This window comes from Netta rufina (genome assembly GCF_964035555.1).
Source record: "Netta rufina genome assembly, chromosome: 6".
Taxonomy (NCBI): domain Eukaryota; kingdom Metazoa; phylum Chordata; class Aves; order Anseriformes; family Anatidae; genus Netta; species Netta rufina.
This window is the reverse complement of record NC_140129.1, coordinates 34,697,935-34,717,590: the sequence shown is the minus strand read 5'-3', so window position 1 is coordinate 34,717,590 and position 19,656 is coordinate 34,697,935. Positions and strand designations below refer to the sequence as shown.

Genomic DNA, 19,656 nt, shown 5'->3' with positions numbered 1-19,656 from the left:
TTCAGAACAAAACAGATTGCATGCCTCACAGTTTGGCAGAAAGGATGTCACTGGGACGAGCAGCGTACGTGCTTGCAATTCTGCTCATGTCCTTCTGCAAGCTGATCACTAAACTTTATCCTTCTGGAAGAATTTCCTGCAAAAAGTCCTGATGTGAGTCATAGTTTGAGGCAGCTTCCCCTAGAAACAAAAGAGTAAAGGATATAAACAACCAGCGCTTATTCATATTTTAAGTAACTTGTTTCTTTTTCTTACCTCTTGTTATTTGCCCCGGACAGATGTTAACATATTGGTTCTTCATTCTGCCAGAATAGCCTCAGACCTTACTCTCTTGAGCTTCCATAATATTTTCTACACTCCTGAAAAAAGTTTCTTAATATATCCTTTCAAAGCATCTGAACCAGCTTCTTGTTCTGTTTGAGCCCGGGTCTCTAGAGATGAAAGAACATCGCCCTACAGTATTATACATCTTTTTGTTTCTCCTTTCCAAGTGAATTTAAGAGGAAGAAAAGTTTCGGACTTCATTATTAGTTGAAGCCTACAGAAAGCAGGTTGTATTTTTAGAGCAGTGGTATTATTCTGGGCAGAGCAGGACTATATGTAGCAGGGTCATCCTAGGAACGTCCCAGCACAGCCTGGGAAGGATTTTCACAGCATGGTGATATGGGTTGGGTGCTATTTGCGTTTACCTCTGCAGCATCATTTGTTCTCATGTCTCTTCCATACTTAACTGCAGAACTCAGATCAGAAGGCTTTGCTTCTGGGGAATGCAAAGCTGGCAGCCTTTGCCAGTGTAATTAATTTGTATTAATCCATGCACTTCATTTCAATAACATTTCTCTGACTGAAAAATAAAAAATCCCATGTCTAATATTATAGCAATGGGTAGTCAGTACCAAATTAGCTATTTTCACACTTCATATGAAATATAATTCCTTGCTTACATAGTTAATAATCAAATCACAAGAACAGAAAATGTGGTATTTCTCCCAGGTTTAGTTATATTGAAATCTTCCCGTTGAGAGAATGATTGTAGCATTAAAAATAGCATTTTGTGCTACATCCTTCTTCTGTTTTTTTGTCTTTCAGAAAACCTCCCAAGCTTGACTTTGCAGCCAGCGATAACTCCCGAGCTCGTGCAAGGTCATGCTCACTTGAAATGCACCTGGGCTCCCCCCAGCTCCAGGCCGTTGATGCACTACACGGTGGTCTGGTCACGCCTGGTCACCCCCAGTACACGAGAGCAGATCCGGCATGACACCACCCCGCAGGCTTTTTCTTTCTTGGAGATGAGCGGTGAAAATGTCCGACTGGGAGACACGGTAATGCCCAGAGCAACATGTGGTCAGGACCCCAGGGGGGTCAAATCCCTTCTGAAATCACTGGTTTTATTTTTGTTTGGTTGGCTTTTATTTATTTTTTTCCCTAGTGCTGCTCCACGCTTGTTACACTTAACGTCTAATGTAGAAACTGGGGCCTGTTTTGAAACAGGATTAAATAACATTTACCAGATTCAGGACCTGTAACATTTCTTTGGATTGCACAGCATTCCTGGAAGCTGTCCATTTTACTATTTTCTAAAGGCAACTTGAATATTTACATTTCCATTACAGCTTCAGTGCCATAAAGTTAGTATGAGTAGTAGGTACATGTGCCTGAGCCAGCTTTTGAGTAGTATGTTTCGTACCTTGCAGCAGTGAGAATTTGCAGTAGAGGCAGATTCAGCTATATGCACTCAGTAATTTTTATACTCATGGACCAGAGACACAATAACATCTTTTCACAGTAGAGAAAGATGGTACATTTTAAAATAGAGGGAGGTTTATTTTATGGTCCTTTTCATGGTGTTCTGCCTCTCTGATTCCAAATTCTTGGTTCAATAGCATACTGAAAGATAGAGTTCATTACAAAACAATCTTTAAGAAGTGTATTTGATGGCTTACACAGCAACACAGATCTAGCTTCAACAACAACAACAAAACAGAAGCCAATACAAGATGTGAAAAAAATTGACTTGTGTATGAATTCATGGCCTTTCATGGTACAGAAACAAGACTTTTAAAGTTAAATTAGGTTCATAACTTTTATAGGCAGAGAGCCATTAGTGATGCTACAACGAACTGAAAGAATAAACAGGGATAATGGCCTTGTGTTAAAAGTAGGTTGGAAATAGTCTTGGCATTTTGCAGCTTCTCTTTGAGATATTTAAGAAACACGAATAAGCTTTTTCAAGTTCTTGAAAAGATGAGTCATCTATAACAGTAGCACAATCTAGATAGTATTTTTTTTTCTCATTTCTCCTCATAATTATGCCTCAAGAGTTCAGAATCTGACTGATGCTGCCCTCATTTATAACATAACATGAAGCAGACAATTCTGCCAGCTTTCAAGACAAGCTTGTGTTACAAAGAGATATTTTCATCAAAATAATTTCACTTGTAATCACTTCAAATCTAGATTTAACAATCCTGAGGGATTCAGAGAAAACACAGCTCTGTTAACTAGTCACACCACCAAATCTTTATAAGACCATTTTTATTATATTAAGTTTTCAGTAAGCCCTTCTTTGTCCTCTACTGAAATCCACATGTTTAATTTAGCAGGTTTAGTGAGACTAAAACATTCTTTTCCATGCTAAATTTTTTTAAAGGTCTTCACAGCCTATTTGACTAATTATAATTATCCGTAAATCATCACTGGTGAAACCCAAGGTACAAAGCCTCAGATGTAGCTGGGAATTCATTTCTACAGAATAAGGATTAAAAAAGCATAGTACTGTGCTTGCCATCCCAATCTGGGTTTCTGATAACAGTCACAAAGCAGGGAACACTCCTTTCACTCCCAGAGGTGTAAACCTGAAGCAACTCAATAAACATGACAATAAACAGGACTAACACAAAGGGAAGGGGTTGCTATTAAAAGTAGAAGCAGACCCTGAGGACCAAACTCAGCTGTGCAGACATACTTCTCAACCTCCTGGGCCCAAGCAAGATACAACTGCAAGGAGTTTTTCACAAGCAGCTTTAAATGGAGACCGGATCTCTAGTGACAGAGACATATTAGAGAGTAGACAATGAACAAGAAAGAGAGAGTCCCAGCTCTCTTTCCCCATCTCCGTTCCTGTGGCTGCACACCACCGGGTGCGTGGGTGTGATTCAGGGAAGAATTGCTCCCCCAAGATGCAGAAGTTGCAGCATTTACCAAACTACTTTCATTTAACCTGCCTTTCACCTACCTGTGCATAGTCCGAATTTGACTTCAACATTTTTGTAGGTGAATACTGGGAGCTGTATTATTTTTAAACCTCACCTGAAATCGGCATCTTCTCTGTTCATTTCTTGATAAAACACTACAGCCAAGCAAACTTATTTTCTTTTAATCACTGTTTAGGTGATTGATATCTACTCTATTTTTTTTTATCCACCAGAAAGTCCCCAAGTAATAGGTTAGTCACATAATATTATACCTATCAATATATTCTAATATGCAGTCAAACCTTAGAGAAGAGTAGAGATTTACTGGCCAACATTTCTGAACTCATATTGACTAAACAGCCAGTTATTTTTTAATAGCTATCATGTGTGCTTTTCTCCTACATCTTTGGGTTCCAATTTTGTTATTTCAGACAGTAATGTTGGCAGCATAATGTTCGTGAAACTATTGCAGCCTTAAATAAATCTATAATATGTCGCTATTTCTATATGAACACTGAAAGAAGCCTACTCCATCTGATATGAAAATCCTGGCATTCCTAAGCCTTATTTATGCGATGGTGACAGAGGTCATTTCATTCCTCGAGGCACAGCCATCTATAAATTATAGCAGCACACTGTGAGTAATGAGTTATGCTAAGAAAGGTGTTCAGAAGAAAACCGTGGAGATTTTGCTCTGCACAGCAATCCCAAAGTTCATATGGTGAGGAGCAATTGTCACCATACATAAACTATGATGCACATTGTAAAATAAAAATGTGTAAGTAAAACTGGCCTTTCTAAGCTGCCTGCTAAAAGTGGCCATTTTGTGAGGCACTCTGAAACACCACAAGAATAACTCCAGCCAAAAAGACTGTAAATGAGTGCTTCAATATATAAAAGAGCTAATTTTCACTCTCAAGGGAAGAGGAGTGAAATTTCCTACTGCTTAAACATCAATTCTATCCCAGCCATTGGACTTGACATGGGAAACAACAGAAATAGGAAGAAATGCCTATTTGTATGTTATACCTAAGTTTAAAATTTCTTTCTGAAACTTCAGACAGAGAATGAGGAGCATCCCTGCAGAACACAGAGCTCCAGGTGGACTCGAAATGAGTTTTTAATGCAGAAAGAGGCAGACAGTGATGAGCAAAGCTCTGCAGCTGATAAGATGCCTCACTTCTACCCCGGGAAGATTTATTTCCTTAGTAGATGAAGTATCTGCAGTTAGCCTCCACATACTGTTTGGTCATTTCCCACTGGAAAGAGCTGCCTGATTATGGATAGCCCACAGCTGTGCAACTCAAGCGGGACCTCCCATGGGTCAGGTCTCACTGTTCTCCTTCCCTTCTACAGCAACAGCCCTCTTCAGGGTACAATTTGTGTCCAAAAGCCTTAAGGGCTACTTTATTAATTAACTCAATGTTAGGTTCTCCCTACTTGTCCCTTCCCACTAACCCTTTTGGAGACCATGTCCACAGACTTTGTTCCTTCCCCTTTCTGCAAATAAGTACAGCCAGATCATTTCTGGGAGCTAAACTCCCCACTTCTCCAGCTTTCCTAGGAGCACCTGCCTTCAGCTCTGCTCTTCCCTTGCTCTTCTCACACAGGCTGTGCACTACAACTCCTCCTGCGCACGTTTCCCAGCAGGACCCCTCCTTCAGGCTTCTCTAACCCCAGCCCATTAGTGTTTAATTGAGGAGGATACAGCAGGGGAGGCCTTCCCTGCCATCACAAGATACCCTTTCACCTGGCATGATTGATTCCCTGCCAAACCCTTCACCTGCAAGCCATCAGTGTGCCCAAGTGACTCTTACCCTTGCAGTCCCTGCCTGCCTTCTGGCAGCTCCAAGTCTTGGAGTTAATAGAGTGAATCAGCCACAGTTAGGCTCCTGCATCTTAGTGGAAGCATGCAGACTTCCCTGCCCAGCGAACAGGCAAGAGCAGGCACCCCAAAGTGTTACCTTATGCACCAGATGCATGTCCTGCTCTTCCCAAGGGGTATCCCAACTCCTGGGGCACAAGCTGCAGAAGGGTAGGAGGCAGGACTGCAGCCAGGAGCTGCCATGAACATTGTTTATTTTCCCTGGTGTGTGTTTAGGTGAGGTAGGTAAGCAGTTCTGATGGATGGTCCCAGCCCAATGCTCCAACCTGGCAGTTTCCTCATTTTGGGGGCACGTGGCACTGCCCCGGGACGTGGCTGGGAAGGATGGTGGCAACTTATTTGCTAGTGCTTTGAGAAGTGTATAACTGAGATCAGCCTTTCTGAAGATTCCCAAAAAGAACAAATTGTCTTGCAAACCTGGGAGCCCTCACAGATCAGTGACTGATGAGCAGGGATGGGTGCTGATCACAAAAACAGGCACCTCCAGGTGCCTCCAGGAACCCAACCCCTTGCTCAAGCCCAGTCCAACCACCCTTAGCATCAGAACTGCCCGAGGTGGGTAAGCTACTCAGGGCACAGTGACTTCCAAAAAATTATCCTTTGGATTCAAGGAAGGATTGTAACCCAGAGCCTTCTGAAGCTGCTTGGCCATAGGATATGTGCAGTGCCTTCAGATGATGCAGATGAAGGGTATGCTTCTGGATGTGCTGGGAAATGCCCCCCCCCGCCCCCCCGCTTGCTGCCTTTGAAGGTGGAAACACGCATGAATGAAGCTTTATTTGAGCTTTTCTGTCCCTGCCCTCATTCCCGTGTCTCTCACCACATGCTCAAGCTATCGCAAATGATCTCCATGCTGCATTCAGAAGTAATTAGGGGTGTGGAAAACGGTGAAACTGGAGGGTTTTCTTTTTTCTTTTCTGTTTGAAAATGAGTACAAATAATGCATTTGGGGGTGGGGGGGAAGGGGAGGGACGACAGATTTAGTCTCTGGGAACTCTCAAAAAAGTATTTTGATGTGCAAGTCATTTGGGGAGAATTTGCCAAAGACGGTGACATGTTCCAGAATTAAAATACTCTCCCAAATCACTTCCCAAGTTGCCCGACCTCCACCAAATCAATGACTGAATTCTGCTTTTCACTCAATGTGCTGCTCCCTGGGTTCACAGTGAAGTGGGAAGAAATCTGATAGAGTCCACTTAAAGGCATAAACCTGCTCCAAAACACAGGAAAGGAGACATTTCTGCAAATAACTGACAGCACACTCCTGTCAGTATTGCTTTTATCTCTTTGCTTTAAAAAGGCAGCATCTGTAGAAGGGGGAGGGAAAGAAGAGAAAGAAATGTTGACTACTGAACTAGAGAAAAAGAGCAAGTATTTAGTTGAAGGCAAATAAATAAATAAATAAATAAATAAAAATCTCCTTGCAGTGACTATGATAATAATGATGTGACAAACTGTCAACCTGTAGCTTGGTAGCCGATGAACACGTCGGCTGGTTGTGAAGCGAAGTGTGCACCTAACAAGGTAAAGGCACTACAAGGAGAGGAGCGATAGGAAAGACAGGAGTGAAATGTAACTTGTGACGGGTGCCTGAACACTGAGACTTGGGAAAGCTTGTGCTAATCTCCATACATGCTGGAGGTAGAACTGTAATGGACTGAAAATCTTCTCAGCATGTCTTTACAGAGTAATTTTCCATTTTGGTGTTATCAATAAAATATACCTCTTTTCTACAACAGGAGAAAACACAGTGTGTGCAGGGAATGGAGCTGGGTTCCCATGTGCTTCAGGGTGTTATTTTGGGGCAGATCCCTGGGAGATGGGACACATCCTTGTGAGCAGCCCTGCTGCTCCATCTGAATGATTTGGGTAAAAATCATTGAAGCAGAAAAACGCAAACAGCCCACCAAGCATAAATATAATATCTGCAGTGCAGGTGCAGTGGATTTGCTTACTGAGCTCTGTATCGGATTTGTTTTTATTATTTTTCTTACTATTTTATATTTTTTATCATTACCTGGAGAACACAAATTTCTCTCCTTTGGAGGCAAATTAGTTAACAATGTTTCTGAGGGATTTTAACCTTGAGAGATCTCTGAGGCCCATGTTGCTTTTCCTCCAGCTTGGAAAACCATAAGGTGGTAACGAACAGGGCTTTTGGGTGGTTAAGGAAATACTCCAGAGCAGTAGGCAGCTCATGTCCACAGGACCACATGAATCTGAAAAAACCCTGTTTCTTTGAGCTGGTTTTGCTGGCACTGGTCATGAGAGTAGTACTTGAGCCGGCCAGTGAGAGACACTGGGAGCCATAGAATCTGTCTGGAGAAGCTCCTCACCACGAAAAGTAAATCAGATTGGTCTGCTTCCTCTTCATGGGTCACTTGAGGCTTCAAAAAGGCAGCAGCTATAAATATGCCATCTGACCGATTGGAATTGATTTACTATGGCACAAGCTGTTACTCCATTTCCGAGAAAAAGGCCCCCAAAAAATGAGAGCTGCAGTTTCAGAGCTGGCTGTAGTTTGCTTTAAGGAAAAATTCTGTAGTTTAATCTTATGATCCTAGAAATGATGTTAGTAGTTTGGGTTTTGTGAAAGCAATGAAACATTAAGATGGCAGATGGTGTGCGGGCTCAGCAGAGATAAAGGTTGCGTGACTGTGCTAGGAATAAAACATAAATGGCATGGTACATTATGTCTGGTGGTTTTTTTTTGTTTGGGGGTATTTTTTTATTATATTTTTTTTATACTATAAACCTTTCAGGCACATCTGCATCATCTTTTATAATGCAATAAGAAAAATGGAGCTTCTTATATTGCTGACACGTTTTCTGAGGCTGGATGACTGTCAAACTAATTTAAATTAAAAAACAACTTAAAAACATGTTATTCAATCCATCAGGCACTCTGAAGTCTGGGATCCCAAGGGCCAATGTCCTGAACTTGACAGCAATGTCTATAAACGGTGTAATTCTCCCTAATTAAAATGAGTTAATATTACTAACCCTTACAAGTTGTTTGGAAGAATAAAAAAGAAAATGCACTGTAAGCATTCAGTGTTAGTAATTGTTTAGACAGAAGCCATGTTTCTTTGCTTGTTATATGCATCAAAAATTCTTTCAGATCTTGAGGTTTATGCATAAACTTTCTTAATACCTAACCCCCCCCCAAATACGTTTCAATGGTTTAAAAAATAAAAAAAAAAAAATTAAAAAAAAAAAAAAAGGGGGGGGGAAAAAAAACACAGCAATGCAGAGGAACAGGAAGATGTATTATTAATTTGTTTTTTTGTTCAAGAAAAGCTACAGCACACACTGTTTACACTGTTTATTTACTGCAGGTTTTTTGCACTGTCACTGCATTTGCAAGGGACACTCCTGAGCAGCAATCATTGCCTGAGGAGAGCAAAGGTTTCTACGCCGGGATTAAGGTAACGCCAGTGGCCCCGATTTCCTGACTTCTCCAGCGTCTCCTTGGGGAATATTTATATATTACCTGACACGCTCTGACAAACAAGGCACAGACACATAGGCCTTGATCATCATAACCAGCACTGCTTTTATGCTCACTTTGTGAAAATGTCTTAATAAATTATATGGCTTTCAGTCTGTTTGCAAAATGCCCTAAAGCACCCATCAGCAGAGTGTGCAGGTGTTGACACTAATGCAGCATAAAGAATGTGCGAAACTACATCTGCCAGTAAATACGCCCCAAAGTACTCTGGTGGTTATGTATAAATGGCAGCCACACCTACAAAGATGCAGAATTTTTTTCTAACTAAACCAGAACAAAATGAAAACTGGTATGAATTTTTATCCATCTCCTCCTTCTGGTCAGGCCCTACAAAAATCAAGTTGCTGAGGGTAAATCACACTGAGTGCAAAGCCTGGGTCTAATCCTACCCAAGGATGTGACTGTCATCTGGGATAATTTGAGATCTTCTAAGCATCTAAGTTTCAAGCCTACAAGAATGGGCTTTGAAAAACCTGGATGCCTGTTCTGTGTGACATTGGAAAAACTGTTACTTTTTTTTTTTTTGGCAATGTCCAAATTTCCCAGAGAATGGAAATTCCTATTTCTGACTGCCCCTGGGTGCTGTTTCTGCTCTTGCCCCAGCAGAACAGCCATGCAGAGACCGCCCAGCCCCAGATCCTCTCCCCCATGCACTGAAGCTGCAATATATTATGTATAGAGAAATCTTTCTTCCTGCCATAGCAGGGAAGAGGAATCGGGTAAAAATTGCACTAGCTTTGCACCTGGGGCAGAGTACAAATATAGAGTCCATGATCATGAGGTAATGCCATACTTTAGGTTATAAATACTACTGGTATTTCTCTCAGTGCATTGGAATGGGAACCAGGGATATTAAAAATGAACAAATTCTATGGTGGTATACTATTTTCCGGCTTAATAATAACCTATTTTTAGATGAGGAGATGAGAATTAATTAGACACTATCTATGACAACTGCAAACATTTTTTTTTAATTATGAAGAGCATTAAAATATTTTAACAAAAAATTACCTTTGGAAATTTGCAGATTATTTCTATGAAATTATTATTATAAAGATTATTATTATTTTAAAAGCAGTTATATTGATTCATAATCAATTAAAAACACTCAAAATGTCAGAAATATCAGTATTGCCTTATTAATCTATCAAAATGATGTAAAATGTATTATTTTATTTCCAGTTTTTACCAGAATCATTACAAATTGCAGAAGATGGCAAGGAACACGTTTTGACCATTCTGAGCACTGTGCCCATTACCTGTTCTGGGCACGATGATTCCTGTAAAATCACGTTACAGCTAAGTACTGAGGATTTGGGTGAGTTTTACATATTGGCATCAAATCAATGTGATTACTTTTTCCTGCACTTTCATTACAATGAATTCTAGGTGAAATTATAAGCCTCAAATTACTAAAGAGGGCAGAGCCTATAAGCTCAACAAACTAAGCCATATATTTCTTTGCAAAATAAAAGATATGATGATATCACTCAGGTATTTGACACCAAAAAACATCTGGCTAGTCTTAACCTGAACAATAGTCCATGAAGATTTATGGGTGAAATACCTGTGAGCAGATGTTTTTTTAAAATTCCAGGAGCATAATATTCTATTTAAAGTTTGTTTGTTTGTTTGCTTGCTTGTTTTTTTTTTTTTAGCAGAAATGGCCTTAGCTAGAATAATTTTATCAATTATCAATAAGAAACTCACTTGCATATTAATTATTCAGTAAATGTTTCTCTTTTCTGCCTTACAGTTATTGTCTGTCTTAATAAAGAAGAAAAAAAAATTCTTATGATTATGTATTATTCTCTTTCTAAAGTTATTTTTTTAACTTGGAAACACTGACAATGTCACTTAGAAAATCCTCTTGCTCTTTTAAACAGTGTATGCTTTCCTAGGTTAATCTGGTGGAATATCATGCTTAACCAAGGGCCCTATGTGGAGTTTTACTTACCATTTGCACCAAATAAAATATCCAACCATTTTTCTAACAAGGGGTTTATTTTTCTTCCATGGGTGATTCAGTGAGAAAAATGTTTACAGATAGGATTAATGCACAAAAAGAGAGATCAAATAAAAATAATATTAAAAAAAAAAAAAAAAACAGCTGCCAAAGCCCAGATAGTTCCTGATATTTTTCCTTTTCTGAATTCATCTCCTTTCTCTCTCCATCCTCAGCCAGCACAGACAGAAGAAAAAAAAAAAGTCATTCAAATGATATCACAACACAATGATCTTAAACTGAACGGCACCTTATGGTTCCAGCAGCTGTGTTGGCTCTCGTACATGGAGTACTTTGCATTTCTTCATGGCTCAGTGCTGTTCCCTTCTACATATTGCTCTTGGCTTACAGTCTCTGCTAGTCCATCAGGCAAACATTTGCTGAGCTCATGGGAACAGATTTTCTTAGATATTGAGGTAGCTAAGAATGCAGGCTCGTGTGTGGTGGAATATCCCTGAAACCTCCAAGCAACCTCCAAACCTACAGCCGACAGGGATCAAATGAGAATTAGTCACATAAACTACCAAGGTAATTTTTGAGTTAGATAGATTGGAATGAGGTTGACCTGTTGCCATGGTCTTCTCCAGTCCCACAACATGCATTTTACTGGAAGAAAAAGATGAGGCAAGATCTGCAGAAGTAGATTTATTTTCAATTTGTCAATGGGCATGATGTGTTGGTGGCAAGATTTGCCAGGATGGAGTCAAAATTTGACCAATTAACTAATCTTTGAAGTAGTTTGCTGTTACAGAGGCAGTTTTAATCAACAGTTTTAATCAACACATTTCTGTAGCTTAAACTAATAACCAACTCTAACCTTTGATTACTCCACCCTGAGGCTGTTTCCTTAGACGGCAGTTGAACTAGTATTGATCAACTGAGATATCTATATGTACTTAAGGTTGAGTACCTACTGCTGGGTGTTTGTACAACCATAGGTTTGTTTTCAGCCTTTATTGTCAGTAGGGTCCATTTTTTTATCTGAAGGAATGCTGAGGGCTTCTGAAAAACATAGTGCCAGTCACAGTGCTATAAATTGAAAATGAAAGCTATTTTAGCTGAGATTCGTTTATACCAAGCAAATTAACCGACAAGCTCCTTGTCTGACTGAGTCCATCTGACAACGCTGTTGTGTTAATTATGTAGGGAATAAGTGATAAGAAAGCTAATTACAAGCACAGAAATATCTCTCTAAGTTCAGACAATATCATAATGAATGCCAAGACACAGCAAAGCCACTGGAGTTCAGCTTCTGTTAAGTTTATCATTGCTATTTTGACAAGATGATTTTCTTTGATTTTAAACTTTTGTTCTGGGTTGTGAGCAGAGCTCATGGGACTGTAATAGCAATAACTATTCTTCATGGAAGCCTCCAATTTAATTGAATCAAAAACCTTGAAAATAAACCAGGACTTTTCTATAAGATGTAAGGCATCCTTTAAGGATTTGGAATGAGTGATGATGTACTATTAACAGTTGTAGGTTTTTCAGTTCCATTATTATAGAACTCTACAGGGTTAATTTCAATTACATTTTATGAGTCTTTTCCATAAGGAATAAAATGTTGATTATGTGATTGCATTAGAAATACCATTGTAAAATTCCTGAATGTCATCTACTACAAATTAGTAAGCAATTCTACAAATGGGAAAAATTATATGGAAATCACTTATTTTCATATCTGATTAATTCTATTGCCATCATTTCTATAACACTGTTCTTATCTGCTGATAATATTGGTCTGGGACAGAAAGCTAAACACTTAGCACAAATGCCAGGAGTCCTGAAATCAGCAGCAGGATTCTGATGGCCTGGTAGGGCCATGATTTCATTCTTTACCTAACAAAGGACTCACGAAGGGTTAGTCTGCTCCTGAGGAGCAGATAGACACTATCTGATATGCAGACCAGCTGTATCAGAACCAAATGCTATTATTATTCACTGTTCATAAATAAAAAATGATAGTAAATGTCAATGTAAGAGAAATCAAGCAGATTGGTTTGTCTTTTACCTGGGATTTAAGCATGGAGGGTTAATCCTCAAGGGAAATGGACACTACTAGCCCTACTAGAAAAGGTTCCTTTTGGAAATATATGATGTGCAAAGCTTCATGAATAACTTGGGTTGTCATTGCCATACTGATTTTATTCACCATCCTTAACTTCCCGACCCATCACAGATACCTACATAGCCAGTATCATCATTAACTTGTTACTTTTCCACAATCTTTTAGTGAATTTATCTCACAACCCCATTATTTTACAGATTAGAAAGTAAAGCACAGCATCACAGTATAACCAAAAGTAAGTAACAGAGAAAGCTCTCCAAATCTGCTGCATTTATCTTCCTATGATGGATCCAAAGTTCACTAAAAACTGACTGGAGAACATTCCCTTTCCAGATCAAAAATTCTCTATGCTTTAAATTAAATAACTCCCAGCAGATACCTTGTTATAATAAAGCTAGTGAAAGATAAATGTTTTCCAGAAACACAGTTTCATCTCTTTCTTTGTCACAAAAACAACTCATCTTCATTTCCTGGGCACGGACCCATAAAGATAAGACTGTCATTCCAGAAATATTAGCACCCGTGGACAGAAAAGCACTGATGAGTTTCAGTAAGTTGTCTACTGTAGGGGAAAAAAAATATGTGCTAAAGGATGGCAGACTGAGTCAGTTGCAACCATCTTCACGCAAAACCTCTCTGAATTCAACAGGTGTGTGTCCTGGAATGTAAAGTATTTGTGTTGGATGGGATTGATAACTGTTTGGATATTTCTTGTTAGACTCAGTGTTCCTGTTCATTTTAGACAGGCAATTACCAGGGCTGCCAGACATCGCCCTTTCAGCATGCCAGGTGGACCTGGTGCCAATGCCCTGCTCAGAGGGCAGCTGTGCAGCAGCCACGCTGACGGTGACAGCCGTGACAGACTTTGCTCAGGATGGGAACCGCATCAGCCGCATCAGAGCTGAGCCAGCCGGATGGAGAGATTCACTTTGGAGGGCTCACACACCAAAGGATGTGAAGGTTAGGTCCTAAAATGGAAAATGTGACAATTTTAAATGGGAGGTATAGCATCAGAGAAAATGAGGCAATGATAAACCTTAATCTTATAAAAACCTGTGGACCACTGTTCGCACAGTAACCTAAAACAGCCTCTCTGAAAACTAAGAGTGAAGCTTTTTGCTTTAACAGATTTAGGTTTCATTCTCAATTAGTCCATTGGTAAGGCCAACAGATAGATTATACGTGTAACCAGCCAGCGGTTTGGAGAAAAGCAGAGGAAAGGCTGTACCTTGCTAATGAAAAAGGAGGGTTCAGCATCACCGTGTTCAATATGTGACTGTTCCAGGAATCTCTAGGATGCCTCTGACAACACAGATGTTCTGTCTCTTCATTTATCGTAGTACAGAGCATGCAAAGTAAAGATAATGGGAATCAATCAGGGAGGCTAGCCACACTGTCCCTGCAGGAAGCCTGGCCCAGGAAGCATGGTGAGCAGGAGCTGGCCTGCTGGCTGTGGAGCTGGTTCAGAGCTTCAGCTGGGAGGTCTGAAAGCCAAAATCCCACCACCTGGGGGAATAAGCAAGAAGACAGATTTGACTCAGCTAAAACTCTCAGAGCAGTTGGAACATCTAAGCTGGAGCATTTAAAGTAACTGAAAACAAGCTCCCAGCTAAATCTGTAAGTTCACTGTCCTGATTCTGGTGGATTTACTCATGGTAGGATAAGATTAAATTGGACCAAAAGAATTTTTGCCTTCAAATGTAAAATGTCTAGCATGTGTTTATTTCCTTCCTTCTCCAACACAGGCTTCCCTTACACTTTTTAAGATTCTTAAATCAGAAATTGCAGATAATTCAATGTAGTGCACACACATATTCATATTTTTTTCTTGGAAACTACGAATGCTTCCATTAAAATATGAAAATGTATCAAATGTGAAATGGAATTAATCAATTTTAATAATAAATTCAATCTATCTCAGTTAAAACTTGATCTATGAAAACATAATAGACATTACCTTCTATTCCCCCCATTTCCCCATTGCTGCTTTGCAGTTAATTAGAGGCATTAATATAAAACTGCTCCTGCAACATATCAAGGAGAAATCCATACATTAAAATCCGCATAGTCTATAGTCCTTCAGACTTGCTCAAATATTTTTGATTTATCTGAAAATTGAACAGAAATGGTGGGCAGAACATTCTGACAAATTCAGACACCTGAAAAAATTGATTTCTTCAGTACACTAGGGCTGCCTATAACTGAGACTTGCATCCTTTGCCAGCACCATGCAAGAAAACAGCAGAGCAGAAAAGGTTGTGGCCATGGAGAAAATGGGAAAATTCAGAGATACTTCTTTACATCACTCTGGTAAACACAAATGATACGATTGACCTCAGATCAAAAAGCTGTTCAAAGAGGTGTTAAGTTCTTCATTCCTCCAGACAATCACTTTAATAGTCTGGGATGCCAGACACCTGTGGGTGTCTAAGCAATGTCTCTGTGTGATGGTTGAGGGACATTTTGAAATACAGATGATGTATTGCCTCGGGTGAGGAATTTTATCAAGTACTGTGGTTTTATCTTCACCCTCTTATTCATTTATTTAATTTCTCCACTGTTCCTAAAAGCTAAATTCTGCTTTGTCGCTGAAATAATATACAAGAATATAGTGGTCATTCTTCTTCCCTGCTGTGCAGATGGTGGCAGAACTAACTGAATTGCACCTTTGGATTTCTCACGGGCAAAAAGCACGCAAGGAATTAACAGCCCTGGCCAAGAAATCAGCCCTGCAGGCTGGATATGGAAAAATCATAATACTTCGTCATGCCCACCAGTGTGACTGGGAGCCCTTTGTATTGCAAATCGCTGCACACCCCAGTCTTGCATTTCTGAGGGTTGGATAGCAGAGTACACAGCCATGACAAGGAGCCATCTTGAGAGGCAGAGGAAGTACAGGCCCAGTAGGGCCTGAGATTCAGGTCTTGCAACTCCCAAGGGGATTTCATGACTTCTGGCTTTCACAGGTATATCTGCTCCTTGCAGGTCACCAGAGTCTTAGACCTTGTCTGTGACCTGGTTTATTTCCAAGTAACAAGAGCCAAAGCTGATGATCCTTGTTGCTCTAGTAAATCCTTTCCTCTTTCATTCATGTGCCAAAAGCAGACAGCTCCACCAGCTTAATTTGTGTCCTTGTCACCAGTACCCAATTGATAATGTTCACATAAAATTTACAAATCAGACATTCACATGCTGTATCAGGAAATTTAAGGTCAAGCTAGGGGACAGACAGTGACTACTGCTAAAATATGCTAATGCTACTTAATTACAGCATACCTTATACAATCCTTTAGGCATTAAAATTAGTACAATTTAATGAGCACTCTACTCTCTTGATAATTTCAGTGAATGATCTACTTCTTAGCAAAGAAGTTTAATACAAAAGGTTTGCTTTTTACCAGCTACACAGTGCATTACATCTGGTAGAATAGAAGCACTTTGAACTCCCATATTGCATGGGATTAAACTCAGTTGTTTGAAAGCAAAGCCTATTTTGTACCCATCCACAATTATGTTTTAGAAGTCAGATTTTAGTTTGTACTTGACACATGAATCCTGCCCCTAATGTTTTGTGAGGAGCGGTAATGAAGAAAAACTGCTGTGTAGACTGTATTCATTACGCATTTCATTTTAACTAGGTCACAGTTCGAGACCTCCCAACAGGGAACTGCTACTCTTTCACTGATCCACACATTATCACATTTGATGGATGGTGAGTATTCTACTTTGAAATAATTTGGCTCGATTACTGCAGTTTTCAGTTTCTGGATATAGCATGCATTTGGCTTTACATTAGAATACCAAAAAAGCATTGTACTAGTTTGCTTATAATGATTAATGTAGTGCCTGAGTAACATACATGTTTTCCTTCCAGCTGTTTATATTCATTTTAACAAAAGGATGGGAAAAGGATTCATTTTGAACCTGCAACGGTTTTGAGAGGTTTTGAGAGGTTTTTATTTTTACAAGCTCAAGGTCAGACTCCAAAATTTTCTTCAAACAAAACCAACATTAATGACTTTGAGAGGGTTTCTGTGTCATGTGGCGTGGTGTTAGAGACACCCCAGTTCCACCCAGGTGAGCCATCTTGTCCCTGTAGAAGCACATCTTGCGCAAATAGCCCATGTTGTTCCTGACAGTTTAGTAATACCTGACACAAATTCATTCAGCCCAAATATGCTCTTGCATTCTCCTATCTACTTCCAGGTCTAGTTTACTCATGGCTATATCTCTGCATGGAGCTGACAGTCATAATCACAACCAAAACATGATAAAAATGGTTCTGCTGTCTCAGGCAAAAGAAGTCCAGAAATTATGACTGGCAAATTTCAGGGAAATTATGCAAAAATATTGCAAAACTGAAGTTGTTCATCCTCCTATAATGTACAGATGTGCTCCTACATAATTGCTTAAAAACTTAGTGATCCAAACGTGGTATCTTTATGTTTGGAAACCTGCACTCTACCCTAGCTATGAAATACAACAGACAGTTTTTAAAGTTTACATCTGGTATGTTTGAAGTAAAGTTACTAATATTTCAGATCACATTCCAGTTTTGTCATTCCGCCGTTAACCTCCTAATGGCACAGATAATGACTTTATGAGCATATCGTCCACAGGGGCTCGGCAGGCGTGATATTCTAATTTCGATATCCTAATGTCCCAATTTCAATCCAGCATGCTCTGGAGGCAGAAGCATATATTTGTCAGAACATGAACTCTGAAATGACGTCAAAACTGCAGAAATCTCTCGATGAAATGAATGAGAAAGACAGTGGCTCTGTTAAAGGCTACACATCTGCCTCAAATAAAGATGTTGCATAAACTGGGTAGTCTGAGCTAGGAGATTAGCTCTGCACACCTGGGACTTTCTAGTTTCCCTCCTCCTTTTGCTATATGCCATCTCCAATGTGTTCAAGCACTTATTTCGTGCAAGTTTGGCTTCTCAGTATAAAGAAAATGGGGAAGAAAAAGTGGTACACAGACATTTATGTGCCTCTTGGTATTCACCATTATTTTGACTCTGTGTATTACATGAGATCAGAATATTATTTAAAAACTCTTTGTATATTTATGTTTTAAAATATTCTGTTCTGATTTAGGGCCAAGGCTGGACAGGGACCTGACAGCTTGTTGTATTTAGGAAGTCATAAATTACTGAAAATGGCTTTTTGGAATGGGGGAATACTATCAGCCATGTAGAACAATTTTACATAGCTTCCATGGGCAAAAGGTCTAAAATAAAACAGAAATTTTATTTCAGTAACTCATTTTGGAGCTCTGTTACTTACAGCACATGGAAATACTTCTAATTCTAAGCAATTTACAATTCCATTTAAACACAAGCAGTTTGGAAATGCCTGTCCTTCTGTGGCACCATGCCTCTGAGTCACACAACTCTGAAACAGAAAAGTCCCAGGAATACCTGGCCCCTTGATAACCTCACATTTTTTCGCTGTGGGCATTCATTACTGCTCTGTCCAGTATAGCTTTAAATGAGCCAAGTGATGGGGCTTTTGCCATCTCAATAACCAGGTTATTTCACTAAGATATATCATTTGATATTCAGCCAAGTTTCTTACCCATCATTTCACAGTCCCATTACTCCTACTTATATTCCCATTTATTATTGTAAATAATTTCTCTTTCAATTATTGTAATGATTATGCTACACTATTAGATGTCAGTTAAGCAACTTCTCTGTCTGCCTATCCAAAAAAACTTTAACATATTATCAAATGATTTTAAAGCTCTGTATATAAGGAGTGGGGAATGCAGTTCCTGTGTTTCTATTGATACAAACCTACAGCCTATAGATAAAGGTAGACACAGATGTAGACACGGAGTTATGCAATAGAAGCATTTCCCTGTTTCATGAAAGGGTATGTGGTGGGAAACTGTATTTGAAATGTGGGGTGCATTTGGTACTGTGAATATGGAATAATTGCACAAACAACTGTGGACACAAGAAACCATATGAGAGTTCTGCAATAAAAAAAAAAAAAAATGTTTCAGACCAATCTGCAGATTGTCAACCGTTGAAAAAAGGAAGATAAAATAAAATAAAATAATAATAAAAAATAAAAAGAGAGAGAGAGAGAGAGAGAGAGAAACTTCTCCTAGGGACTAGGAAGCAATAGGTAAATAGGATGAATGGATGCTTTTCAGCATCAGGAGCTATATCACCTCTAAGTGATCGGTAGACACAGGTCAGGTAAGAACAGTACACAGGGGAGAGAGGAAACATTGAAAACACCCTTTTCTCATCTCTGCATGGCTACAAAGATGGCAGCAAACAAAGCTTAATAAAGAAACTACCAAAACTACCTCTGAGATCAACAGAAGAACATCCATTAAGCAATATAACTCAAGGAAATCAATTTGTTCCACCACTTTATCTAGAATCCTGTAGGTCAGCTTACCAGGATACAGCAGACTCTAAGGTCAAAATGTTGTAGGCAGAGCTGCCGTGGACAGGTAGTAGTCAATTGTCCCTGTGGTGCATTTTCCATCCTCTCTCCGTGGAGTCCTGGGGATGGCTGTATAAAGAACTGTCATAAGGAAAGCAAAAGAAAGTCTGAAGATGGGGAGCATTGCCAAGAGCAAAACAGTAGGAGTGTTTTCTATGCAAATAGGCATGCACGTAAACACACTCCTACCTTTCTTAGATTTGCTTACCTTTTTTCACTTTCCTACTAAAAATGGTGAAAAGAAGAAAAAATACACAGTGGAGACAAACAAGCATGAAAGCAGACACAAAAATAGAAAACTTAAATGAAAAACAATGCTCATTAAAATTTAGTTTAACTTTTTAAGTTAAGTTTAGCTTAACTTAAAAAAAAATATAAATAGTTTATTTAGCAGCTTTAAAGTGGAAGAAAATGAAAAATGGTATGAAAAACAAAAGACCAGAAGATATTGATGTGCTTTTTGGCAGCAAAATTTTCCTATGGTCACTTCTAAATTGTAAGTTATTTTGTGAGATTTCACAAT

General features: G+C 39.3%; 1 protein-coding gene across 1 annotated transcript in view; it reads left to right on the top strand.

Annotated features, from left to right (window-relative positions):
- Positions 1 to 19,656, top strand: part of LOC311210619 (von Willebrand factor D and EGF domain-containing protein-like) — a gene marked incomplete at both ends in the record, with an annotated part of 180,403 nt that overhangs the window by 48,745 nt on the left and 112,002 nt on the right. Inside the window, 5 exons of the mRNA XM_084288620.1 lie at positions 1,090 to 1,322; positions 8,418 to 8,507; positions 9,773 to 9,908; positions 13,406 to 13,623; positions 16,302 to 16,375. Coding sequence (XP_084144746.1) covers positions 1,090 to 1,322; positions 8,418 to 8,507; positions 9,773 to 9,908; positions 13,406 to 13,623; positions 16,302 to 16,375 — 751 coding nt within the window. The remainder of the gene's footprint in view (positions 1 to 1,089; positions 1,323 to 8,417; positions 8,508 to 9,772; positions 9,909 to 13,405; positions 13,624 to 16,301; positions 16,376 to 19,656) is intronic.